The sequence below is a fragment of the Letharia columbiana genome, assembly GCF_014066305.1.
Source record: "Letharia columbiana isolate WasteWater2 chromosome Unknown Sc0000017_s0, whole genome shotgun sequence".
Lineage (NCBI taxonomy): Eukaryota > Fungi > Ascomycota > Lecanoromycetes > Lecanorales > Parmeliaceae > Letharia > Letharia columbiana.
The window spans coordinates 686408-712555 of NW_023501057.1; the positions used below are offsets into that span (position 1 = coordinate 686408).

General features: G+C 50.1%; 11 protein-coding genes across 11 annotated transcripts; 3 read left to right on the top strand and 8 right to left on the bottom strand.

Moving 5' to 3' along the window:
* Positions 1-110: 110 nt before the first annotated feature.
* HO173_006072 (uncharacterized protein) lies at positions 111-1024 on the bottom strand (the record flags this gene model as incomplete). The annotated part of the gene is made up of 2 exons (XM_037307983.1): positions 111-940; positions 1012-1024. 2 exons carry the CDS (start codon positions 1022-1024, stop codon positions 111-113), a joined length of 843 nt encoding a protein of 280 aa, XP_037165243.1.
* Positions 1025-1310: 286 nt separating this feature from the next.
* Positions 1311-4476, bottom strand: HO173_006073 (uncharacterized protein; the record flags this gene model as incomplete). The annotated part of the gene is made up of 5 exons (XM_037307984.1): positions 1311-1443; positions 1495-2066; positions 2120-2508; positions 3224-4148; positions 4204-4476. 5 exons carry the CDS (start codon positions 4474-4476, stop codon positions 1311-1313), a joined length of 2292 nt encoding a protein of 763 aa, XP_037165244.1.
* A 309-nt stretch (positions 4477-4785) lies between these two features.
* On the bottom strand, positions 4786-5696 carry HO173_006074 (uncharacterized protein; the record flags this gene model as incomplete). Its single annotated transcript, XM_037307985.1, has 5 exons — positions 4786-4863; positions 4932-5457; positions 5510-5570; positions 5617-5634; positions 5690-5696. The coding sequence occupies 5 exons, from the start codon at positions 5694-5696 to the stop codon at positions 4786-4788; spliced, it is 690 nt and encodes a 229-aa protein (XP_037165245.1).
* Positions 5697-6345: 649 nt separating this feature from the next.
* HO173_006075 (uncharacterized protein) lies at positions 6346-6765 on the top strand (the record flags this gene model as incomplete). Its single annotated transcript, XM_037307986.1, has 1 exon — positions 6346-6765. One exon carries the CDS (start codon positions 6346-6348, stop codon positions 6763-6765), a length of 420 nt encoding a protein of 139 aa, XP_037165246.1.
* A 586-nt stretch (positions 6766-7351) lies between these two features.
* Positions 7352-8635, bottom strand: HO173_006076 (uncharacterized protein; the record flags this gene model as incomplete). The annotated part of the gene is made up of 2 exons (XM_037307987.1): positions 7352-8433; positions 8500-8635. 2 exons carry the CDS (start codon positions 8633-8635, stop codon positions 7352-7354), a joined length of 1218 nt encoding a protein of 405 aa, XP_037165247.1.
* A 598-nt stretch (positions 8636-9233) lies between these two features.
* Positions 9234-11026, top strand: HO173_006077 (uncharacterized protein; the record flags this gene model as incomplete). Its single annotated transcript, XM_037307988.1, has 2 exons — positions 9234-9690; positions 9753-11026. 2 exons carry the CDS (start codon positions 9234-9236, stop codon positions 11024-11026), a joined length of 1731 nt encoding a protein of 576 aa, XP_037165248.1.
* Positions 11027-11123: 97 nt separating this feature from the next.
* Positions 11124-12149, bottom strand: HO173_006078 (uncharacterized protein; the record flags this gene model as incomplete). The annotated part of the gene is made up of 2 exons (XM_037307989.1): positions 11124-11882; positions 12033-12149. The coding sequence occupies 2 exons, from the start codon at positions 12147-12149 to the stop codon at positions 11124-11126; spliced, it is 876 nt and encodes a 291-aa protein (XP_037165249.1).
* Positions 12150-12775: 626 nt separating this feature from the next.
* HO173_006079 (uncharacterized protein) lies at positions 12776-15991 on the top strand (the record flags this gene model as incomplete). Its single annotated transcript, XM_037307990.1, has 4 exons — positions 12776-12812; positions 12872-12973; positions 13026-14546; positions 14595-15991. The coding sequence occupies 4 exons, from the start codon at positions 12776-12778 to the stop codon at positions 15989-15991; spliced, it is 3057 nt and encodes a 1018-aa protein (XP_037165250.1).
* A 497-nt stretch (positions 15992-16488) lies between these two features.
* On the bottom strand, positions 16489-17516 carry HO173_006080 (uncharacterized protein; the record flags this gene model as incomplete). Its single annotated transcript, XM_037307991.1, has 3 exons — positions 16489-17048; positions 17117-17368; positions 17444-17516. 3 exons carry the CDS (start codon positions 17514-17516, stop codon positions 16489-16491), a joined length of 885 nt encoding a protein of 294 aa, XP_037165251.1.
* Positions 17517-18123: 607 nt separating this feature from the next.
* Positions 18124-23169, bottom strand: HO173_006081 (uncharacterized protein; the record flags this gene model as incomplete). The annotated part of the gene is made up of 10 exons (XM_037307992.1): positions 18124-18538; positions 18593-18702; positions 18758-19103; positions 19163-19926; positions 19982-20439; positions 20532-20772; positions 20923-21454; positions 21587-22842; positions 22893-23080; positions 23136-23169. The coding sequence occupies 10 exons, from the start codon at positions 23167-23169 to the stop codon at positions 18124-18126; spliced, it is 4344 nt and encodes a 1447-aa protein (XP_037165252.1).
* Positions 23170-23668: 499 nt separating this feature from the next.
* HO173_006082 (uncharacterized protein) lies at positions 23669-24638 on the bottom strand (the record flags this gene model as incomplete). Its single annotated transcript, XM_037307993.1, has 4 exons — positions 23669-23796; positions 24126-24337; positions 24425-24458; positions 24605-24638. The coding sequence occupies 4 exons, from the start codon at positions 24636-24638 to the stop codon at positions 23669-23671; spliced, it is 408 nt and encodes a 135-aa protein (XP_037165253.1).
* Positions 24639-26148: the final 1510 nt, after the last annotated feature.

Sequence of the window (26148 nt, forward strand, 5' to 3'; positions counted from 1 at the left end):
TAGAGCGGCATGATATCCTTTGCTCACCCCCAGCTTCACTTGTATCATCGCACCGCTACCCCGCCACGAAATGCCTTCGAACGCCCTCGTGCCAACTGCCAATTGAGAGATCAAAACTCAAGGACTTCCTCCAGCAAGTCCATCCCCAAGCCGCTATTACCCTCATCGAAAACCGACCACTCCTCTGCCGGATAGTCATCCACTCGATCTTGCACAACAGGCGCAAATTCTGGCTCTCGGTTTTCCTTGTCACTGTCCTCATCTGCAAACGGATCATCCTGTTCAACTTGTCCCGTTGGTCTCTCATCTTGCCCTCCCTCCTCCGCTTGTTGCTCGTTTAGTTCTTCATCCGCACTTTCTTCGCTCAAGTCCTGTTGGCCTACTCCAGCTGCGTCTGCGCAGTCTCCTTCCGCTTCGACCTCGACCTCTTTGCCTGGCCGGTCGTTTGACACGCACCCACTTAAAACTTGGTCATCCCCGCCAATTTCCGGTGCAGACTGAGTGGTGTCCTCCACTGCCTTCGATGTCCTCTTCTTAGCCGCCCCACGCAAGGCCTTCTTCTCCGCGCTCTTTCCTTCCCTCTCCGCTCGTTTTAGCCCCCTCTCCTCTCTTATCCTCCTCTCCAATCCAGGCTCGTTGTTCCAACCATTTCCATACCGCTTCCTCCTCTCGTCCTTCTCGCTATTCTGAGGCCATTGCGCATAGAGCGTCGATCCTTCCCCAACTTTGCAGCTGGAGAGTACTGCATCCATCGCTAAAAGTTTGGTCCGATACCTCAATCTGATGCCACAGAACGGAAGGTCACTCCGCAGGATACGAACTCCACTGGCCCGCCAGATGGACTCAAGATGGGCATCGACTGTCGCTTTGACTGCTGCGACCGTGGTATTGTCGAGATCGAGGTCCAGAGTTACGGTGTCTCCTGCTGGTAATTGGACGACTGAGGTGCGTTAGTGCTCTACCTTTGGGGGAAATAAAAGACGGGCGTCGACTGTGGAGCGGGTGACGTACAGAACTGGGTCATACTTAGAGGGACAGCTTGTACCGAAGCGCAATGGAGATTATCCGACGGCAGTCAAAATGTGGCCAGGTAGACTTTTGGAGAGCTTTGCTGTATGGAAGTATGGAGCAAGAAAAGAACATTGAAAAGCCGATTCTAAGGGGCATTCAATGAGCTATGCTCGGGCAGGCGTTGTGTTGAAGGGATGCACTTCTACGTGTGGCGAGGTGATGTGTGTTGAGCTGCGTGCCGGTAGGACAGACCTAAAATCTACGATGTTTCTGTACGATGCAGACAAGACTCAGCAACTTTACAGTTTTGGCCTGCTTTTGATATGTTCAATTTTGTTCACGCAAGTCCCAATGCCTTCCAGGCTGACTTCAACAACATCCCCGTCCTTAAGCCACAACTGCGGCTCCCTGCCCATGCCTACGCCTTGAGGTCTAATCACAAAATCAGCTATTTTCGAAGTCCAAACAGGCACGAGCACTTACGTTCCAGTGAAAATCAAATCCCCAGGAAGAAGAGTCGTCCCTTGACTTAAGAAGCTAATTGTCTTTGCCACCCCAAAAATCATATCCTTGGTGCTGCTGTCCTGGACGGTCTTGCCATTAACCTTTGTCGAGATCCGGAGGGCTTGAGGATCTTTGATCAAAGCACTCGACACAATGCCTGGCCCATACGGAGCCCATCCATCGAAGCCTTTGCCCAATGCCCACTGGCCGCCTCCTCTTTTCAGTTGCCATTCGCGATGTGATACATCGTCACCGACTGCATATCCCATGACATAGTCGAGAGCTTTAGATTCCGGGACTTCCCTCGCCTCTTTGCCAATAACGGCGACGAGCTCGCATTCGTAATCTAACCCGTCCACTTCTTGGGCCATGGTAGGGATAGGAACATTATCGAAGGGCCCGCCGAGCGAAGTAATTGGTTTGTAGAATAGCACGGGGTACTTCGGCAGCGGCATGCTTGATTCTTTGGCGTGTTGCTCGTAATTGAGGCCGAGGCAGCGGACGGTTCTGACGTCTTCGCTGGCAAGAGGAGCAAGGAGAAGGCGTACATCCTGATCGGATTTCAGCGAGTGGGATGATACGACCGTGGGAGGGAAGCACGTACGGCGATTTGCTCCGTCACATCGTGTTTTCCGAACACGTCTCCCTTGATCACGCGAGCTTGCTTCGTTTTGCCTAAATCGCTGACGCCCTGTGGTAAGATAGCATCCCCATAGTATGTTCTGCCGTCCTTGGCGAGGAATCGGACCAGACGTGAGAAAGGAGGCATAGCACGAATTAGATGACTCAAAGCAGTCCAGCGACAGAACGGAGCGTTTCTAAAACTCCAATTGAAGCTCAAGTGGCAGATTGTAGAATAATTCAGGTGCATTGACCGTGCCGCTCGTGTCTGCCATTGCATCATTTTGGAGCGGGCCTTGTAAACGCCGTTCTTTGAGTAATCCCCGGCAGCGGCATTCTGTTGCGGCTTCTTGCCGTGGTAAACTCTCCCCCCTGAGCACTCGTTATTCCGTGATATGAGGCTCTCGGGATTGCAGAGAGGGGTTTTGTCACTCTACCGCCAGTGCTGTACGTTATAATTTCCGAGGCAATTCTTCCCCATAGTCGTCAAACATGTCTCTAGTTCTCTGTTCCTGAGACGTGTCTCGCGACTCAAAATTCCTCCCAAAAGAGTAATGCTGACTGCCGAAATCATCAAGTGAGAGAGATAGAGAAGAAGCCAGCGGTTCGTTGATTAAACTTATAAAGTCTGTCATCAAAACGAAGAACATATCTAACCCGTCTTAGGACGTGAGAGAAAACTTCAAGGGCTTTGCAAGGTAGGTGCCATTTCAGAAATCATCTGACCAGCTCGGAATTACAAGTTAACATCATCATAGGACCGAGTTCGAAAGGAGCATTGGGCTGGACAAGAAAGACTTCGCTGCAATTGAGTATCTCCTACGAAAAGGCCAGAGGCAGCTGGAAATCTATTCCTCTCCTGGAATCAGGAATATAATAAGATGATGCCAATCAGGTTGGTCACAAGTTGCAACTTCGGATATTTCTGTGCTAAGATGACGGTATCTCAGCTCTTGCATTCATAATCATCGTATCAGGTGGAAATAGCAGTCATAAGATATAGCACCCCAAGTATCCCTACAGCGCCACCAACGCCATCGCTAAAATTCAAGAAGCTCAGACGGCACTCAAAGCTCTCCTCCCTCACCATGAGGATACTCTCGATACCGATCACTGGGATCTCCGCCAGGTATGCAAAGCCCGAGCCTCCAGAAGTAGTCTCGATGAGCAAAGAACAATTGCCATATGCGAAAGCGTGGCGGTACTGTTAAAAGACCCTTCGTGTCCTTCCACCAGTCCTTGAACCCTTCTATATCGGCGCCTTGTTCAATGCTTGGCATATTCGGACCGCTCTGACCTTCGTCGTGGACTTCCGCACCGGCTATACAATTTGGATCTTCGTCACCCTCACAGTATCTCAGGTCCTTGGCCTCCGGAGATAGCTCCGGCTTCGAAATGTAGACTTCTCCAGCGTGCATTTGATAGCCCCATTCTGTTAAAGGAAGCAACGGCACCGGGTCATCACAATGTGTTACTCGTCTGTACCTGCCAGTGATGTCTGTGTGACCATGATCCGAGAAAGACTTGTCGATGTATTGCATCAGTCCTTGGTTCCCAATTCTTGGCTCACCAAAGGTTGTTACTTGGGGGTTCCAACCCCGAGACTCCAAGTCAAGAGACGCAAGAGCTGCCACCGCCCCGCCGAGAGAATGTCCTACCAAGGTTACCTGGTAGTCCGGATATTTCTGAACGAGTTCATCGAGATGGGGTAGGATATGAGGTCGAGTATGCCTCCATGAGGTCATGAACCCTGCGTGGACAGTGCAATTGGTACATTCTGCCCTTTGCGGATTTATTGCTCGTTTCCGCAAGCTTCTGGCATGCTTGCCCTCAGCCTCGTCCTCGTCACCTGGATAAGGCATATACTCCTGTGGAACCGTTGACAAGTCGATGATGGTATTCGCTACTGAATAAGTTCCGCGGAACGCCACAATAATCCTTGGAGGCGATGGAGGATGAGAAAGGACAATGTATCCACAGCTGTCCGACATGAAGGGGCCTGTATTCCATGTCTACTCATAACCATAAACCTAGGCGCAGGCCGAAGAGCAGAAGTCGGACGCTTACCGTTATCAACTCGAAGCTGGGGAAATCCTGGCATCGGCTCGCGCATAGGAAAGGCTTTTGAATGCCTATCCCTGTCACTCCGACACAATAAGAAATATCGACTATGCGTGATAGCTCTTCCAGGTCATTGAAAAGCTCTATGGATATGTTGGGCTTCGAGATTGCTGGTAGGTCCTCCACCAAGGGTGATTGCAAGGAAGGGACCCCAAATGCTGGAGAGAGGGATGAGAAATAGCATAACAATAGGACGAGCCTCAGAAAGCGAGACATCATGTTCGAGTTGGTCGAGGAAGGAAAGTGAATGAAGGAGGCGTTGCGAAAACGTCACGGTTCAGGTTGCCAAGACCTGGGGTAGCGCCTGGATCTTGCCCGAAAAAGGTATAGTTAGTGCTCTTGTGGACTTCGCCCTACCTTACCTTTCCCATAACGCTATCCGGCGTGCTCGTCCTACATGGAGGTATCAAAGGTTTATGAACGCATTACGGGTTAATAGGTATGAGTGCAATAGAGTCTTATCAAACCAATCCATCACCAAGAACGCCTGCGCCAAATGTCAAGCCTTACAACTCAGGTCGTCAACAATTACGACCCGACCGCATGAGCGAACACCTTCGCAGCTAATTCGCTGAGCAATTTAGCCTTGTCGCCTTGGGGTAGCTCCTACAACCTCGTCAGAAAAGCCCACTCCTTGCTCCATCGAGGAACAAGGAAAAGCGCAATCCACTCACCTGGAACACGCTGTAGACGCTCTTCCCTCTTGCATCTCTCACTGCTCCTAACCTGTTCCCCGCCACTGCTCCTGCGATAGCCCCTGGGAAGTTTGCAACGATGAAGCCCATAGCTCCACCACTAAGACCTCCTACCATGCTCCAAAACTTGTTGGTAGGCTTCGCTTCCTTGCCTTCTGCCATCCCTTCCTCTCTCAACATCTCCTCAAAAATACCTCCGAACTGTTCATTGCTGAAGTGTTCTTCTTCTTGTGTATTTTTCGCACCGAAACCAAACGCAGACCAGGGGAAGCCACCAGAGCCACCAGATGGCTTTTCTTGGCGAGGTATGTCTTCAGTGTCAGGATCGCTGTCTTCGCCACCAGTGGGAAAACCGTGGTAAGAGCGGGCTGAGTCGTAGTCGCGGCGACGAGTAGGGTCTGAAAGTGTGTAGTATGCATCATTGATTTGCTGGAATTTCTTGGTGCGGGCCGGGCGTTCAGAGGAGTCAGAGGGGACACGGTCGGGGTGCGATTTCAAGGCTTGTCTTGACGAGACGGTTAGTCCGCAACACTAACAGCATGGATACGTGGACATACTTCTTGTAGCCATCTCGGATTTGCTGTTGGGTAGCTTGGGGTGGTATGTCGAGGATCACATCTGTACTTGTTAGAACTGCGAGGGGCAATACGTGGTCCGGTCGTACAGTAGTCTGGAGGCGCGTCTGGAACAAGATTAGCAGGCTATTCACGAATCAGGACCATGAGAATGGCACTTACTGGACATCTCTTTGAGAACGGCTGCTCAAGGCGTGATGCCTGTTATTGCACGTCAAAGGCAAGCTGAGAGCTTTGGACAAAAAAGGCTGCCTAGGACGTAGGGGAGGACAGAAGAGTTCGAGGCGCGCGACCAGAGGTGGGGTCCAATTTTGAATGAATACTCGTAGTCTCAACGGATACGTGTACACAATTCAAACGAACATGGAAGCCTAAGTGCACATGCCACATGGAAAGCAACCTGAATGACGTATCGTTAGCGTTATGCCAAGCAAATGGAAAGCTCCGAACTCGAAGGTCTCGCCTCGCCTACGGTACTGTACCTATAGGTACAAGTGTAGGGAACTAAGCCTTACAGCCAGCCCGTATGCAAATTCGGATTGACGAAGCCGAGATGATTTTGAGATCATAGGGTATCTTGGTGTACGAGTGGCTGTTTGTTGTTCTTTGCATTCATCAGGGACTCTGATTGTATGCAAAAATATCAACATCGCTCCTGGGGAGCGAATTGAACTCTGGGGAAATCCCTAGCTAGTCTTGGCAGGGCGCCTTGGCTTTCAGCGGCCCATCAGCCCCAACCTCTCTCTTGAAACTTGGAGCTTCGTAGCTTTTCTGAAGACTTTTGATTCTACCCAGCTCCATCTCACTATCGACCAGCAATGGCATGGTTCTCCGGTCCCGGTCGCTCCTCCTCTCCGCGCCGCTCGTCCGCCTACTCGCAACGTCCTTCCAATGACAGCAAAGGCTACTACTACAGGACCTCCTCTTCACATTCTAGCCGCGCGCGACCCCGTGGAGGCTACGTCAATCGCATCCTTTCCCAAATAAAGCGCTACCTCCGTCACCTGTACGATTACGCGCGCGATCATCCGGTCAAGCTGATAATGCTTTTGCTACCATTGTTGACGGGCGGGGCATTGGCGGGGGTGCTGGCGAAGTTTGGTATCAGGTTACCGGCCGGTTTGGCAAGTATGGTGCCGGGAGGTGCTGGAGGCAAACAAGGATTTGGAGGAAGAAGTGATGTAGGCGGTGGGGCCGGTGTACAGGGTTTGATGAAGATGGCGCAGATGTTTGTGTGAGACCAGGACGGGACTGTTGATACTGATGGGCGTGGGAGGTAAGTGTTCCGAGCTTATACCATGACTACATTGCGACGGGCCAATGCTAATTGGCAAGGAAGCGAGAGGCCTGGTTCAGAGAGGCAACCTATTCATTGGATATCCTCCTCGAATTATTATACCGTTGATGACTGACATGAAATGGCGAGTTCCACAGCTGCCTTGACGCAATGGATTAGACTGCAATTGTGAGGGTGGCCTTCCAGGAAAGATGTCCAAATCAATAGCAGTCGGAGTATGCGCAAAAAGCCAACTTGCTCTTTTTCTAGCTTGCAAAGTGCTGTACTGGATAAAACACTGCCCGTTTACGAGTACCGAGGTGGCATCCTTTGACTATGCATAAAGCAAGTTATATCGGCGAACGAGAATGCTAAAGTCCCCCACGGTTTGCAAGCCTGTACATAATCAATTGGCGCAACATTGAACGCTTTCTACCTCTAAGCTTAGGTCATCAGGCCGCAACTAGGAAGGGATTTCTTTGTGGAGGTCGCTTTCATCCACGGTTGTCGACTATGATTTTCGATGGCCGGAGGTGTAATACGTCTCGTCAGTGCGCCTTGCCATTCCTCTTGACACGTTTTCGTGCTGCTCCATTCCTTGAATCTTCCTTTATTTCTGGGTCTCCATCCTCTCCGTCATTAGCAGTCTCCAGATCCTCCAATTCAGATTGCTCATAGTTCGACTGAACACCGGCAATGCGACTCTGAATCTTATGATAAGTCCACACCGGTAAGCGGAACAAAACCGTCCGCCTGAACGTGGGCTTGGGTATCTCCTCTGGATCTAGCAAAAGCTCCACCCTTTCACCGTTGTCATCCTCTTCTTCCACATAAACGTTTCCCACGGAATCCACGATGAGAACTTTCCCATTGCGAGCTTGAACTTTCTTCTTAGCCCCTTGGGGCCCCTGTTCAGGTTCCGACTCAATAGGTGTAGGTGTACTTGTGCCACTCCGCTTAAGCCCCTTGCCTGTTTTCTTGTCTTTCTCCTTTTTGTTTTCTCTCTCCTGCATGCGCTTCTGGCGTCGATTAAGCACCGCCGCACCGTTCTCTTGCGCCAAAGAAGCAGGGGGGCTAGCTGTCATTCCCGTCATTGCACCATCAATGCCAGGAATCCCTCTGACTCCTGAGTCGTCGCCCCAGGCTGATCGTCTCGCATCTCGAATGACCCGTTCGGCGTAATCTCGTTGTCTCTGCCAGCTTACATACATAGCCGCGTAATGGACCAATCCTCCTCCAAATGCAAACAGGCCCACCAGCACTGATCCCAGACCAGGGCGAAAGCGGGCGTAGTAATATCCAGTCCCCCTCCATTTGGGGAAGCCGCTGCTCAGGAAGAAATTGTATCTTTCGCGACCAGGTCCTTTCAGAATCTCGGTGATAACGCCGAGTCGAGCATACCGCTCGCTAGCCTTCTTCACCGCGGTCTGAATTTCGCTTTCCGTGGGAGCTTTGTTAACGTGAACGCCTGGTTCCTTGTTTTTCAGTCCGAGTAGTGGCTTGGAAGTTGCCTTTGCCTTGGAGGCTATGAGCGACTGCTTTGCCTTGTCGGGATGTATAATTCTGGATTTCTTCCTGTAGGCTTTGACGATCTCGTCCTGAGAAGCGCTAGCCTTCACCCCCAAGAAATCTAGAGATTGAAAAGAGTAAGCCAACATGAATACGATTACAATGGTAGGAAGGTGTGAGTAATTACCGTAAAAAGTCACCTCAGGACCCTCGGAAGCCTGGATCTCGTCTCGAAGTCGGAATATTTCGTGGTCATCCTTAGTAAACCCAGCAACCAGCGCCAGCAGACCGCTGCAGAGCAAAACAAAGAGTGACAGTTTCATGTTTAAGGAACGTGATGCATGTGTGCCTGAAGCTATAGCACAAAAGCTCCCAATATGTGTGTACCTGCGTGTACCTCTAGTGGCCCTTTAGCTTGTGTAGTAAAAGTAGGTCGTGGTCCCAATCAAGGAATCGGGCAGGTGGGGAGATCCGAAATGTAAATGTGCGAATAATTCCGGTACACAGTCAACTTACAAGAGAACTCTTCTCCCCACTCACTTCCCTCTTGATTCTCAAGAAAACTGGGCGGTACGCCTAATGGTTGCCGCGGATGGAAAATATGTGATGAGCAATTGAGCATGGCTGAAGTAGTTCGTGGCTGAAAGGACACAGACCCTCCATCGAAAATAAGCCTAGGAGATAAAATCTGTGGGACAAAGAACACATTTGCTTTCTTTCAACTCCACAATCCTTTATACAACCACCTGTCTGACTATTCGCTACCATTTCCACCGAAAATTGTGAACAATTCCCACTTCTAGTCTCTGTAATCACTAGCTAATCGAATACAAAGAGACCAGAATAACCCTCTTTCCACCCCGTGTTACCCTTGAAAGTCCAAGAAAACGAACCAAAACCAACACCTTCACTCATTCGGCAATGTCGCGAATCAACATCCCCCTCGAGGCTCTGACCTCTCGCCTTAATCTCGGATCCCGCTTTGAAGGGGTGCGGTCGCAGTCGCTGACGTCCCGATTCGCCAACCTCAAGCCCATCTCTGAGTTCCTGGATCTCAAGCGCCTCTCCAAGCCTGCGAATTTCGGGGAGGTTCAGAGCAGAGTCAATTACAACCTGTCATATTTCTCAAGCAACTATTTCGCAGTAGCCCTGATGCTCACAGTCTATAGCTTGCTTACCAATGTAGCATTGCTCTTTGACATGGTCTTCATGGGCGTTGGACTCTTTGCAATTAAAAAACTTGATGGTCGGGAGCTCGAGTTGGGCTTTGCTCGTCTTACCACCTCCCAACTATACACGGGCCTGTTCATCATCGGTGTGCCCGTCTTCATCTGGGCTTCCCCAATTGCAACAGCCTTATGGCTAGTCGGAGCCATCGGTGTGACTACACTTGGTCACGCATCCTTTATGGACAAACCGATCGATACAGCTTTTTCCGAGGAGGCGGTCTAGGTGGTCGGCCGCGAACTCCAAAAGATTCGCCCTTATGGGGAAGACCATCAGGGGCTCGCCCGGGGAAGAGAAGGAGTGGGTCGGACAGGCAGGCACAACAATGGGAAGAAGATAGACGATTTGAAGAAGTAGACAGCGATGAAGATGACGGTCAGGGTGTTGGGTTGGATGGGGCGTTCGTTAGCGATGAATTGCGGTTTACAGGTGCAAACTTGAATCAACGTTCACGTCGTCGACAGGTGTATGGTGATAGGATGTCCTCCGAGTCGTCTGGCGATGACTATGGCTCGGACCATGGAGCCAGCGGTACCATGCAGATCGCTCTTAGGGACAAGGAAGAATTATTGGTGCAAAAGGCTTTGGAACGCATACGTCGTGCACAGATGCTGGGGAGAACAAATGTTAAACTGAGCCAGCCTGAGATAGATGCTCTCGAACGCAAAAGAAGAAAGGATGAAGCTGAGAGTGCACGTAAGAAGCCAGAAATGAGAAACGCCGATCGACGTCGAAGCAGCGGTCAGTCTCGTGATGCATCTAGAGAACAAAAGTCTAGCAGGAGAAAGAGCAAAGGGTATTTTCCTGCCTACGATAGCGAATATTCATCCGGTTCCAGAAGAGCTACGCTTCCTGGTATTCTTGTCCCTGGTCCAGCCGGCGTGCCTGCGTATTCACCGCTGGGATATTACCCGCCAACCACAGCTCCACAGGGTGGATCATCGCGTTCGGGTTCTCGATCAGCAAGCTCGCACAGCCTCGCACAGGCTTCACCTCCGTTGCCTCGTGCACACAAACAGCGTTACTCCTCAGGTCCTGATCCTGCTCTGGCCTCGCCAGCACCTCGTTCACCACAGTCGTCGCGACGTCTTCCGGACGACCCGAACTGGATACCTCGGCCTCGCTCAGCATCTTCCGTATCCAGTCAACCCTACCCGCCAGATCAGTACATAGCATACTCGCCTCCGATTCCGCAGATACCGCATCAGTACAGCCAAGGCCGACGAATAGTGTCAAGTCCGCAGCCGGACCTACAATACCCTCGCATCAGGGGAGAGCCTCAGGCGCGCGCTTCCGAGCCTTCCGCGCTGCGCCGAGAACACTCTCGCCAATCGACTCCCGAGAGAAGTGAAAGCGAGGATATCAGCGCAAGTGATGATGACGAAGGTGACGGCGTTCAAGTAGACGTTGTACCTTACAGTGAAGGCTATGAAATCAGCGTGCGTCCTGAAGGCGCCAGGGAGAAGCAAAGAAGAGGCCAGCGATAAGCGTGTTCGGAGTTTTGGGGTTCCGGAGACAAATAAAGATAGGCTTGTATAGACGGCAGTTCACACACAGCGTTCCTTCGCTTGAACTTTGACATCGCTACCAAGCCAGCATGTTCTCCTTGACTTTATCCTGTGTCCTCTCATCCACCCCAATGCGCTTCAAATACTCATTCACTCCGCCATAAACATTGTGGAGATGTCCAGCTATCTCCTGCACAAAGCCGGCCGGACATGCAGCAAATTCCTCGCCCAATCCGATCCGCCTGATCTCCTCCATTCTCGACTCCTTCTCGCTTTCCAATTCGTTCTCACTAGCCGTGTAGTCCGCACTTATCGCTCCGAGTGGAACGTTCAACAACAACAGAAGGAGTATGACAACAAGGCCAGTCCTATCCTTTCCTTGGGTACAATGTATTAAAGCAGGGTAATTGCTTGATTCAGCAAGGACTGTGAATATCCCGCGGAGTTCCGAGGTGCCATGATCAAGGCTATCTTTCCCCAATCCAGTCAATCCGCGTTCAGCCATGACTTCGCGACCAAGAATAGCAATGGCCTCCACTCTATACCCTAACACCATGAGCCCCACGAGTTTGCTGAGGCTCAACCATCTGAGCTTCCAGAGCAGGGCGCGCGCGAAGGATCCGCCGTTCAGGTTGATCTCGTGGTATGTAATCCCCGGTATTTTTAGTGGCTCGGCCGCCTCGTCGTTAGCCGGAGCGAGAGCCGCTGAGGTGTGGACTTGAGCGTTTCGTTTTTTGGCTTGATCAAGGTGCTCGGTTGTGGAGCGCAGGTCGATGATGTTGTTGATGTGGTATTTTGAGGTCAGCGCTTCCCGGTCCGATTTGGAGGCATTGTCCTATGCTCATTTCATTCAGCGTCACTTCTTCAAGGCAAGGTCTAACTTTCAAGACGGGTGTGAAGAGTGACCAGAGCCGTTTTCTACCAAAAGACATGTATTGCGACTCAGATTTGGGTAAGAAAAAGAAGTACTCGGGACTGTACGTACAGGGAGCGCGCTGCGGTAGATGCGGCCTTGTCGAAGACGGTCGTTGCCTTGTATTTCATTAATTGTCTGGGCAACGTCTCGGAAGTTGAGGATGTTCTGTAGGGAATCTGATGGCATGTCTGCTGCTGCTGCTGCTGCTGCTGCAGTAGGTTCAGAGGCGAAAGATCAGACTATAGGGCAACAAAGGAGATCGAGAACGAATTCCATCACGCCTGCGTATTGACAACTCGTAAAGCGCGGAAAGTGCGATCTCAAATTTCCGACTTCAGGGCTGCTAAGTACTCATGTGAGTGAACGAGAAATAGAACATGTTGCTACAGGGAGGATCAATCCTGGCACCCAGGCACCTTGCTGATTTTCAATCCCCTGCGCAATTCTCGATCAATTAATTGAAGGCCTGTGAATATGTAGAGTAGAGTATAATAAAGTAGGGTAGGGATTCTCAACATCTGACTGATCGTGTTGCAACTTGCTGCTCGTAACTTGCTGCTGTTCACATCCAATGGCCATGCAGCCTCCACGTCATATTTGCCTGCTAGTGGCATCTGGAAATTAGGATCCCGCCGCTGCAACCTCAACTCGACTCTGAAATAGTAACGTTCGAAAACAATCGAACAGCCCGTCTTGCCTTTGTCCTCTGCGATCAATCCTGACCCTTGCAGGCATCGCATGGAGTCTCTACCCCCATTCCAGCCTAAACAAAACCAACGATATCATCTATAGCCAAACTTTGTACTCACATCATGACTTCCGCCAAGTCGCAGAAGCTCGAGGATCAAGGTGAGCAACGATGTGGAATCCTGACACGTGCTACTTTGTTGTAGGCTGACCTTCACAAGCCGCGACGGCCGCTTTATATGTAACAAAAGGCAAAGACAACAAGTCGCAAACAAAGCCGAGCAACTATCCCCTGGATGAACACAACAAACTCTCGGCTGCTAGTAAGTCCAGCCTTTGTTGCTCTTTCAACTTTGGACTGACCTCGTTCGCCAGGTGCGGCAACATCATTGAAGCATGCAGACCCGAAAGATTTACCGGCGTTTCCTGTTGTAGGCCTCGCCCACCCGGAATCCTCAGCAGGAGCCGCCGCAAGTCTAGCAAACAAAGACCATAAATCCTTCGAGTACTGGAAGCCGGGAGACATACCAGCTGCCAACAAGGCAGCAATGCTAGCCAAGGACTACAAAGCTGCTCCGTTGTGGCATCCAGAGCTGAGTGCCGCCGGCTCAAAAGCCGCGCTTCTCGCTCAAAGGGAGGGAGGAGACGTCAAGATCTGGAGACCCTCGCCAACTGAGGCTGGAAACTCAGCAGCAGGTCAAGCGATGCGCATGAAAGGCTTGAGTCCTCAACTCGACTATGGTCATACTGAGGAAGGTGGCAGGAGAGCAATGATGGCGGCAACTCAATCGATGGCTAGCGGAAGAAAACGAGCTGGTTCTACGCCGATCGAACCAAGCTTATACCCAGATTCGAAGAATTCTGCGACAAATGCGCTAAAGGCAGCCACATCTGTTTCAAGAGCTGCTGGGAGAAGTCAGCCCGCACCACGTGCCCCAGCTGGCTCCACAATCAATGCCGCCAAGATACACAATGCAGCTATCACCAACCTTTCACGCGAGATGTACACGTCCCATCCCCCAGTTGCGCCGGAGGTGGAAGAGAAGAATAGACAAGCCGGCCTGCGCGCTGCAGCAATCTCAATGGCAAAACAGATGTATGATGTTCAACAGAAAGCTATCGAGGCAGCGGCGGAGACCCGGCGATCTGATAGCTCATATGCTGCTACCAGCGTGCACAATCGTCCAGCCTCGGCTACACCAGAGGAACCGCATAACCCCCCGCAGTATGCCAACCTGCAGGAAGCGGCGCAGAAACTAGCAGCTGAGCGCCTCGCTAAGCTCCATGATGAGCACGCAGCGTACAGGACATATTATGGAACACAAGCTGCACCCCAGACCCACAAGCTGTCAATACGAGGTCGGGCTCGAAGGCGCGCATCCAGCGATGGCCAGGCAGATGACGAAGAGCGCTCCCAACAGATCAGGTCCGAAATGTCTCTGTTCACGGACAAACTAGCCCAGGTGGATGCAAAAAAGCGGCAAAAGGATAGGGATTCGCTCTTGGCTGCCGCTCAAAGAAATGTCAGAGCAAGCATGCATGGCATGGATGAAAAGGTCTTCAACGATACTGGTAAAGTTTCCCCAGCAATGATGGAGGACTGGGAAGAGAAGGCCAAGGCCAAGGCAAAAGCTGAAAGCTCCGCAAGAATGGTCAATCATGGCAAGGTCAACATAGGTGGTGGCAGGTACATGGACCAGTCGGAGATTGATGCGATCGCCGCCGCCAGAGTCCAGCCTACACTTGATGAGGTCACCGCAACCGCCGAGAAGCACCGCGCAAGAGACGAAGAACTTCGCCAGCAACAACTTGAGCGTGAACGGCTAGCTGCGGAGAAGAATCAGGACCAGAAGGAGCGTGATGCAAAGACCAAAGAGGATTGGAGGCGCTTCAAGGGTAAGTTGATTCCAGTTCTATTTTGGAATATATGCTAACGATCACCAGAGGAAGAAAAGCGAGAAGCTAGGGCTAGAAAGGAAGAGGAGAGAGCAAAGAAATTTGAAGAAAGGCGCCTTCGCGAGGCGGAGAAGCAGGAGAAGCGTAGAGTCAAGGAGACAAAGGTCGTCTCGGAAGTTCCAGTGGTGGTTGCGAACGAGGAGCCCAAGGAAGAGGCCGAGGAGGCCGATTCCGAAGCTGTGGTTGCTGGACCAGAACCACCAGTGCTCGACCCTATCCCTGCGACCACGCCTTTTGCTACCGATGATTCAAAGCCTGAGACTCTTCCAAGCGACGAAGAGAGGATCGATCCAACGTTTCTGCCAACATCTGAGTTGGAGCCCGTAAATGCCAGTCAGGCCAATCTGGCGCCAGCGTCTACGGAGGAGTCTGAGCTTGAACCAGTGTACACTGCGGACAGCGGTGGACATCTCAGTGGAAATGCGGAAGAAATAGCCAGACGTGTATTTTCAGCACCTGTTGAAGGAGAGCCCACAACAAGTACCTCATTGGGAAACACAAACACAGGTACTGAAGAGCTGGTTGAGAACACGTCCAATGCAAAGACGGCTCCTGTTGTAGGAGCAGAAACAGCCACGGCACCAGCAATCGAGACAGAGCCAACCCCCACCGTCACAGAGCCCTCGACGGCAACAAAGCACGAGGCTCCTGTCGCAGCTAGAGTAGTTCCCACTATACCTGCGGCTACGACCGAAACAACGGTGAGCGGTCCTTCGACCTCGAAATCGATGAAAGACAAAGATACAGGTAAGGTCTCCTCCTGGCTCAAAACGAAATTCTCCCGCCGCGCCAGCAAACCCGCTAAGCCCGAGTCAACCACCGCACCCTCTGAGGGCAAAGGGAAAGGGTTCGTTGGTGGCGCAAATCTCACTGGCCCCGATGCTAGTAATACCAGCTCGGATCGCGGCGACTCCTCTATGCGCGAAGTCGCTCTTGCGGGCAAAGATCCTACCGCGACTACGACCGAAGCGCCCCTAGTGAGCCCAACCGCGAACGATGACCTTTATTCAGCGTCTACTCGTAGCCTTCACACTGGACCGACAGCTGCAGGCGCCCTTCAACGCGAATCTCTTTCCTCAGCCTCCATCAGCTCTCTCTCGAGTGACGAAGACACTCGCGGTCGTAGCGCCATACCACGAGAACGAGAGCCAGTTACACAAAGTCAATTTGTGCACGAAGAGATCGACAAGGGTCACATCGATCCTGCTTTGACTCGCCATACGAAAGAATCGGAGAGCTCGACTGGTGGAGGCGAAGAATTTGAGGAAGCGAGGGATACCTTTGATACCGAGAAGTTGAATCCGCCGGCAGCTGGTGTTCTTGGTGGAACGGCGAGGAAGAGCGACAGTCCGGCGAGGGATTCGAAGTTTATGGAGGACTTGTGAATGGGGGGATTGGAAGACGTTTGTGGGAAGAATGGCTGATTCGATACCTTAATCGTGCGATTGCAAGTTTTTCCTGAAGAGATATCTATGTCGTTGGATCAGGCAAGCAAATGATGTATAAGTTCCTTGTGCTTGATTTATATGCTAATGCAGAGAGCTACTTTCCTCTTCGTTCTTTCCTGTCAGTCAAAATCTCTATGCCTCACGCCAAGCCAATAAGCGGAATTCTTTCCAAGTAGAGAGAGATCTTGACTGAGCATGACTGTAATTATGAGTGAACCTTTGCAAATTCGACTCAGAAATGATTCCTGACCGCCTATACGGCAACCAGTCACTTTCCTACTTGATGGCCCATTAGGATTATCCCATCTGCTCGACTTTCGCTGGTATATAACGCACGTCAAAAATCTTCCTTTTCAAGATACTGCGTCTATGCAGCTACCTCTCCCTTGGAATGCAATTCGAAACGCCGTGCCTGCGGTACGAAAAGACCGCTCTCAAAAGTTCTGCGCAGCAGGTGGTCTATAATGCCCCGTCCCAGCACCATCATGCCCTGCCGCTCCAACCGCATATGCATTCCCATTGACGCCATTCGTCGTCGTCCCGTTGGTGTATCCAGAATCCTCCATCATCGCACCCCCATTCTCTGCTTCTTTGCGACGCAGAAGCTCAGCGTTCGAGTGCTCCTGGGTGCTCCGGGCCGCCGGCAGCAAATCCACAAAGAAAGTAAGGACGTAGAAGGTAAAGACGAACGCGATGATCCATTCGAAAATGGCCGCGACGTTCTGTTCACCGTCGAACGTGGTGGCCGCGAAGATGATTGCAAAAACGACCTCCACGATAATGAATATGAGTTTGAGCCAGAAGGAGAGACGCAGGATCCGATGTTGGCGGAAATGCACGCCGAGGCGTTGGTACTCGGCGCAGATGAAGATGGCGCTGATGACGTAGCCAGCGATGAACAAGAGGAGGAAGCCGTCGTGCAGATGCGGGTGATGGAGAGTGTCGAAGATGGAGAGGAGGATCAGGCCGCAGGTTCCTGCGATGGCGAAGATGACTGCGATGATTGATCAGTATGAATGGATCTCGCAGTCCGGCTTGATACAGAGATGGGTGTCAGCGTACTGGACAAGCCGGACAGGACCTTCTCGGCCACGCCCAAATTCTTTGCCAAACGTCCTGTGTGTCGTAGCCAACGCTCTGATGCGAAGGAAAGGTCGAGGAAGACAGTGGTGACGCAGCAGCCTGCTATAAAGAGGGGTTTCAAACCCTGGGCGCCAATGTCGGAGATGTATGCTATGTGTTGATTGGCGCTCATTGAGGCGTAATGAGGGTGGCCTTCAAGCTCCCAGATGATTAACATGGCTAGAAGCATGGCTGAAGGTATTTTAGCCCAAAGTATTCCCCGTCAAAGTGAATGTGAAGGGGTGGTTTAGAAACCCTTGGACTTACCCAGCCAGGTGCAAGCGCTCACCAGAGGCAGTATCCATACAAAGGCGTATTTCAAGAAACTCGGTATAGCCATGTGGGAGCAGTGTGCGCGACTTGCCAGGGAGACGCGTAGGAGGCAAATGTGTCGGGTGAGAGGGGGGATTGTGGACGCCTCGGACAATGGCTTTTATATATTGAAATGAATAAATGTGAGGAGATAGAATTGAAGAGGAAGGTGAAAGGTTACTCGGTAAAGGAAAGTAAAGGTAAGGAAAGTAAAGGAGGGTAAGTTATAAGAATAAGAAACAAAGTCATACACTCACACTCATTCCCTGGCAAGTTTCGGCTTCGGATGCGCTTTCAACTTTCCCATTCATGGAGAAAAAAAAACTTATGACGTCATGATTAGTCGGCCCGTCGGGAAGTCCGGATGTGAAGCTTGAGCTCTAATCAATCTTACCGAGCGTACCTTGCCTAAAGTAAAGTACTTTATAAAGTACTCAACTCGTATGATCGTAACAAACCAAGGAACCACTCCAATTCAAGACATGCCACAATTCTGCGACTTCAATCAAATCAATAAGAGCAGTACCAGACCAAATTGACAATTTTCTTGCCAAGCTCTGCATGACCGTTCCTCTTATTGACTGGTAGTCGTACGTCCACCAAGCAGTGTGCAAGGAATCTCTTCGTGGCCTGAATCATACACTGTTCCAAGATTGCCCGTCCAAGTTCAGTCGAGCTTCGGCGGCAGTCCCTCCAAGATGTCGGGCGACTGCTCCCTCTGCTTCCGGAGAGTACTGGGTGTGTCCTGGCCGGCCGCGAAAGAGGCATTTCCACAAGTCTTCCTTACCAACCACCTCACCACTGCTTGAACCTTTGGCAAGAAGATTTCCAAGTAGGCTTTCTTCCAACTCCATAGTATTCGCCGCATCAATCTTGTGTTCCAGATTCGCTTCTTCGCTCCTCCCCGTTTTGGCACGTGAGCGACCCATGTGCGCCAACCGCCGGGTCACGGATATGTCATAGATTGATTTTTCCACCGTGTCTTCCACAATATACATCCACACTGTAGTCACCTGGTGCTGTCCAATTCGATGCACCCTCGCAATCGCTCTGCATTACAATGTCAAGTTAGCATTGCCTACTTGAGACTCGAAAAATACATACTGCAGCTCGATCGCTGTGTTTATCAGCGGCTCGCAAAGGAAGACGTGTGTAGCATTGACCAGGTTGAGGCCAGAAGATGATGCCTTGGCGTGGAGGAAGAAGCATTCCTTCTATTACACAATATCAGTATTTCGCCTTCCGTGTCATCTGTCCTCCAAGACATACGCTAGGGTCGGTCATGAACTTCTGTACCCCATCTTTTCGGTCGATGCCTGTAAAATCGATTCGAAATTGAGTAAAGGCTCTTGCCAAAACATCCAGGAAGTCTCGATACTGAGAAAAGACAATGGACTTAGCGCCCGGATCGTGCTCTCGAATCCACAATATGTGTCGGGCGATGGTATCGATCTTCGTTCCAAATGAGCCGCCGAGGTCAATATTTTTAATCTGATGAAGGACCGTGTCGCGAATTCCAGAATATATTGCAGATTCTTCCATGCCGTTCGCCACCCTGACTTCCGTTTCTTTCTCCTGCGCTTCTTCCTGCATGCTAAGCTGTTGCGGTTTGTAACTACACTCCAATCAGCCCCTTAACGATGATTATGCACAATGAGACTCGTGAATACGTACGTAATTTGATGAAAATCGTTCCTCGTCAGATGCTTTTTACACGTTGGGCAATTTCTATGAGATCCCCACCAGAGACGGACACACTCGACACAGTAGGAATGTCCACATGAGGTCAAGATACCCACTTCAAATGGCTGCTGGCATATTATGCACAGTCTCTGACTTTCGACATTGGTGGCTTCATCCCGTAAATGCACGAGATAGCGGCCTTTAGACTTCAACATTGCAATGCGAGCTTTTGTACGAGATTCGGATGCTTTTTTATCAAGCAGAATACCATTGCGAGCTTCTTCGCTCAGGTCTTCCTCGTAAGGAGCCACCGTGTCTGAGATATGTTGTAGTTGTCGGTAATAATCAAGCCGCAGGTTCATGGTGTCTTTGAATAACTCGATTTCCTGATCTAGACCTGCCACTGCCTTCGTTTGTCCCGCTGAAATTTGATGCAAATATTGCAATGCGACGTTGATTAGCAATAGCTCTGCCGCTGCTCGAGAACTGCCTTTCTCAGTCGCTCCCCGGAGAGTGGTCTTAAGTTCACGAAGCTCTGTTATCATGCCCCTAACAGACCCTACGTCCTTCGCAGGCTTAAGTCGATTTCGGGTGGACAAGAGCTTAAGTAATAGCTCGGGAGAATGACCCTTGCCCTCCTTAGCTTGCTTTGAGGCAACACTCATCTCGTGTTTGATAAGTTCATTATCCTGACCGGTCAAAACGTCGTGACGGTCCGCAATGAGGGCCTTCAAAGCGTCGACGTACACATAAACCTAGAGTGAAATCAGTAGAAGTCAACAAACTGGGCGCTGGCGCCCTGCAACACACCTCGTCTTGTCGTTTCGTCGAGGTCTCGTATTCGTCTCCTTGAAGATCAGCCTCCTCTTCATCGACAAGCGTAAGAAGTAGAAGTTGAATTGTCTTCTCCCGCCATTCGTTGATTTGCTTTGCTTGATTCTGCATGATCGCGATCATACTCTCCAGTCTCTCAAAAATACTTCTAGATTCAATGCCCCCTCGATTTTTGAGTGGCGAGATCTCTGGGATGTTGACTAGGGATTTTGCGTTAACCTTTTCATTAACCCTGCTCATCAGCATTTCAGCCTTGGTGTGGGCTTCTCGCAGTAACTCTTTGCGTAGGATCTTTGCCCTTTCATATGTCATTTCTTCTTTTCTTTGCAGCTCAGAAAACTCTTCTGACTCGGGTTTGATCCTCGTTTCATCGGTCTTTAGTTGGTAATAAGCATTAGCAACAAAGAAGGTACACATATGCTCAATCTCGATAGCTGTGTATGATTTGAGGTTAGCTTTACATCTCCAGGCGCAGTTTCAGTCAGAACAACAAATCATTAGGCAAATCTTGTGAATATGTACATACCTGCACGCAGTCTTTGTCGGTGGGGTCCGGTACGTATGACTGTCGCTGATTCCATTTCGTCACTCTTTTCCATGGCCTCTTCAGTCATGCTCAGCCGATCAATCTCAGCTTTCAATTGCCCCCTGCAATCATGGACGATTGACTCGGCATCTTCGAGGGTGTGCGACCAGATTTCTAAGGCTTTCTCGCTCTGTTCAGCATGTTCAAGGATCTGCCCCCTTCGTGCTTGAGATAATAAAAGCTGATAAGGGTTTAAGGGTCAGCAGGGTTTTGCAAGGTGAAATCGGTACCCAGATTTGAGTCGTAAGACAGGGCCGCAAAGCACAGTCGGGAGCATGAACCCTTCAGCTCCCGAATATTTAAGCAAGGGATCACTTGGGGCTTTGCGTACCGTGCGTTCTTCCAAGCGAACCGCAATATCATTTTGTTCTATCATGACCTCAAGAACTTCCCCAACAGTACGCAGAGGTCCTTTACCACTACCTAGGGCCCGCCTGTTGCGGGCTCCAACCTCAGGATGAAGACAAGTCTGTCGTAGTCTAATCAGCCAACTGCGCATTTTCTCGACGGTAGCAGGTGAATTAGAATTCCAATCGTCTATTCGTGGGGTTCCATCCAGGTTTAAGCCACAATCCTCGGCCATTTGCCCAAATATCGTCGAATAATGCTGTTCTTCAATTTGCGTGAACGGTACGGTGACAACCACCCGTCTCTGCGGCGGCAATCGGATGTCATCTTTGATCTGATCTTTCGTGTGGCGGAGAGCAAGGGTACGAAAAATTTGCTTGAAAACGTTCCTATGCCGCGTGACAAGGCTTTCCCACACATGTGTAGGAAAATCACAATATGGTTTGTAGCACAAAAAATCGACAAGCCCGAAGAGATCCCTCGCATCTTTCTTTACCGGAGTGCCGCTAACGCACCTATGAAGGTTTCGGAATCAGAACTCCTTCGAGACAAGAACCCGAGTAACGGAACAGCCCGAAAGGGCACAAGGCAAAATTCGCTCTCGCTGTGGTATGGGTTAAGAAACGACTGCTCGGGAATGTACATACCAAGCTATGTCTCTGGGTATGAGTTTCGCAACCTTAGCAGCGTTGGAGACTCCGCTCTCTACCATTTGAGCTTCATCTAGCACTACTCGCCACCAATAGATATGTGTGAGCGGAGAGAGCCTCTTCTCGTACCTTTTCTGGTGGCGTAGACTCCGGTCAGGCGTCTCAGCGTAGTGAATCTCTCTGGTGAGTACATTATAGGTTGTCAAAACAACATCATGTTGCGTGCACCGCAACATTAGCGCTTCATGATCGCTTTTGCCAGCCTCGACTCGCAGTCCTTCGTAGACAAACACACTGAGACTGGGAGCAAGACCTTGCAGTTCGTTTTTCCATTGTTGAAGTATAGCAGGGGGTGTGATGATAAGTGTCGCGGAGCACCGTGGTAATTCCTTTGGCGAAGGAGACTGCCTAGCCGGATTTACCGGATTTAACAGCAGTAATGCCACCAACTCCACCGTCTTGCCCAGTCCAGTCTCTTCTGCGAGTATACCCCCCTTTGGTTCGGAGCCCATGTGTACTGGTACTAGATCATCGGTTGTCACCATGCCCCAAAAATGGCTGACAAGGCATTGCCTGCCGTCCCCATCGGTAGTGTGTACAAATCCATGAGGGAGCTTTGGGAGCTCTTCAGGAGACTCATGGGCTTCTACGGCTCCTTCTCGCCAGAGAAGCCATTGAACGGCCCTCTTCTGGAAAGGATACAGCTCACACTGAAGTTGCTCAATTGACGGGACATCTGGCGCCACCCCATCACTTTTAGGCACATGAACGTTATCGTAAAAGTCCCGAGGAGACCAGGAATCCGTCTTTTCCGGTAGACTTTCGGGTGCGCAGATGTCTAGTATGTCGTTTCGAGATATACCGATGCTGTCAGACAAGCTCCTTGCATTGCGCACTAAAATCCTGACGCAAAGATCGAGCGTGTAATCACGTGCGTCAAGTTCGAAGCCCGATCTTTTCGCACCACGGTCAAAGCCCAGTGATTTAGAGAGTGTGCAATTGCTCCTCAATGTTTTTTTCGGTTGCCGGCGACTGGGAGGGTTTGTGGCTATCTGCAATACCTCTAACGTCTGCGGATCAATGCTTGAACGGATCACTTCGTCGAAAAGGGCAAGACCGTGCACCGTGGTGATCCGACATGAGTATTCTCCATCAGTCCTCTCAGCGAACCGTTCAAGCCGCACCTGGTGCTCTTTGTCGTTCTCATCTGGAGAGGGCGATGGATATGACTCGCTTGGGCTTTTCCGAAATGCCTGACCCAAACTTAGTCCGTGCAGACTCTCGGATTCAAGCATAATCTCACCAAGTAAATATCCACCCGAGCAAGAGTCAAGTAGTCATTTGAATCATACGAGTGAAGGGGCGTCTGTGACGTATTCGGCCCTGTCAATTTTCGCCTTTTCTTTGATCGTTCGGACTCTGGTTCTGAGGGTTCTGAGGAGGATAAATTTCGTCCATCAAGCAAGGCAACAAGGTTCTCCGGCACTTGCTCTGGGTGTATGTTCAGTAACTCAACAGCTCCTGTAGCTGAACGATGGTTACTGACCATCCGAGCGCAGCTGTATACTGGAGTGCCTCATGGTGAGAAGTATCAAGCTTGATGCATGACCGCGCGCGACTTTTTTGCTATAAACGAAGCAAGTAAGCACCGCGCAAATAGCAGGCGGTCACCTAGGACATTGTCTCGGAAGGAATCGTCGCTGATGACGATGGCCAGGACTTAGCATTTTGCGCTAGCTTAACACCGAAACTCAACCTAATGTAGATACCATGTGCATTATTACTCTCACCGTGGCCTACATATTCTCCTACCCATACCATAGCATAGACCTCATCAATTAAATCCTAGTTACACACCACCACTTAATTCGCTCTGGCATAGTTCTAACATGAATCTCGATACACAGGACACGAACATGTCCACAAAGGCTCCCAATTCCAATATCGAAGTACGGGGCCTGGTATGCTTGTGTAGCGAGTTTACAGTAGCACACAGCCCGTTGTGATCAATTCTCCCTATATGTGGGGAACCAGGACAAGAAAAGAAATACTAAAGACGGCGTCCGGAAACGGCCTAAGCTACAACCATGCTAAAACAGCCACAGCAGCGCCTACAGCGCCCATAATTGAGCCCCAGACCTGAGCTGCGCCGGTGGACGCGTGAGTTGCAGAGCTTGAGGTTGATGCCATCTTGGACGATGAGGACCCTGGATTTTGTCAGCTGTCAAATAGATAGTCTGAGGCAGAGTCAAAACGCGGTATTCTGGATACGACCCCAATCTCCCCTCTGCAGTTCAATAATAAAGTGCTACTGCCGCGAGAAACAGGGCGTCAGATCGGAACGCGGACAGAAAGATTGCAGGATCTTGGCCACACACTGTGAATCACCGGTTTTGAAACCAGTAAAAGACTCCAGGATGCCATTGTTCGGGATGCAGCAGATATTGCAATATATGATGCTTCGTGGGGAGTATGAAGGGAACGGGCCCAAAAGATTGCGATCCAGAGGGAGTAGTAACAAGAGAACACCACTCACCAGTAGCAGATGTACTAGTAGAAGAACCCCCTGTGGCAGAACTCGATGATGTGGTCTCGGCACCAGAGACAGCGCTTGTTGTGACCGCAGACGCAGTGGTACTCCCGCCTGCACTGGCGGCACTGTTGCCCCCGCCTACGGCAGAGCTGACTGCTGCGGTGGCACTAGCAGACGCGGGACAACTTGCTGCAGATGGCAGCTTTACGTTGACACTATATAAGATGATAGTCAGCGGATCGAGTTTTTGTGAATTCTAGGAGAGGCGAAAGATATTTGCGATTTGAGCTGCTAAGACTTACGTATCACAAAATTGAACGGCGACATTGAGCGTTTCTGTGCAGTTGGATGAGTATGATGCCTAGTGATTGCGACTTTTGGATGAGAAATGCCCACTTTGTTGATCGGATGGAGAGCACTTCTAGGTATTCGCATTTAAATTAGAGTCATATGTTCCTAAGCTATAATTGAATAGTAGCTACCGTTGCAATACAGCATGAGATCCCACTTATCCATGAATCATCGGCACATATGCATGAGGGGTTTAGTTTGCACGAACTGGGCAAACTTGAAGCACAAGGTTTGGCACAATCAGGTAGGTCTTGAAGTTGGGCTGCGCAGAGGGTAGCGAACCCGACCAAGGTGGTTTGGATCAGGAGCTTCATTTCTTTCAATCGGGTTGTTACATGTAGAAAGAAAGATAATTCTTGATAACCAGAAGCAGAAGCAGATTTACCAGTCCTGTGTTTTGAAGTTCCTGGACCTGGAAACTGTATCCCTTGGTCGATTTTCAAGGCCCCTAAACCTCCCTAGGCCTTTAGTCAGTATTTAAGCTTTCTTACACCACCAAATCAGCTAGCAGTAAGAATCAGTTCGCGATACCTTTAATAATTCAAATTAATGATAAACCTAAGATATCCTATAGAATGGTCAACTAAAAGATTAAATTCGTTAATGCAAAGTATTATTCGCTAAAATAGACACTCTTTGATCACTGTCCGAGGCCATATCCCATACAATCACAGTGGATGCATTTGACTTTGTTAGTGTCGCGCCGTCGCGGGAGCTATTGGCCGTGAAAACCGGCACCGATTAAGGGGTCTGGGGGTGAGACCAAAAGGGCGAGCAGTACGGAGGTTGCCACCGAAAGTCCTGAACATGCGCTAAAACCCTTGGCATTCTTGGCATTTCTAGCATTTTAGCAAATTTCTTGAATAGCTTCATAATCTACATACGATGTTTTATATAATTACGTATGTACTGACTTGCTCGGTCAGCTGGATCATAGGACCGCTTATCCCCTCCTTCACGGCCCTTTCGATACTCGTTATCGCCTCGTAAACGAATAACTTCGGCAATATGTCTAGGTATACGCTGCTATCGCTACTGTGCACACAGTAATATCGCAATTGTATACCCCGTATGCATGCAGTAATATCGCTACTATGTACTTCATATGCATGCACTTCATATATAGTATTGATGTCGCTACTATGCAAAGCATTGATATTTAAGATATTCAAGATATTTGCCAAGAATGCCAAGGGTTTTGAGGCCCTAACCCTAATGTTCAGGACTTTCGGTGGCAACCTCCGTAGTCATCCGCTAATCAATGGCTCATGCTAAGGTATTTCCGAACCCACGAACCCTCCACTCAAAGGCCTAGACCAAGCTGTCCATGATTTGCCTTTAGCCTTTATTTGGAAAGCTTGCTTTCTCAATCTCAACTGAAGACTGAAATCACAAAATGTTCGACAACTATGAAAATAAGGTTGACCAATCAAGTCCTCCCATTCCGCTGATTTAACGCTAAAACTTATCTTATCTCTTTTTTCTAAGCTAAACGCGGGTACGTCCTAAAGAGAAAGCCGAGTAAGAACTTCAAAATCTCGAAATCTATCTTCTTTAATTCCTTTCGTGATAAGTACAATATGATAATAAAGTGAGTCTATAGAATTATAGAATTACTTATACGCTCTCAAATAATGTAGCGTAGACGAAATTTGATAAAGTATTCGTAAAGAAG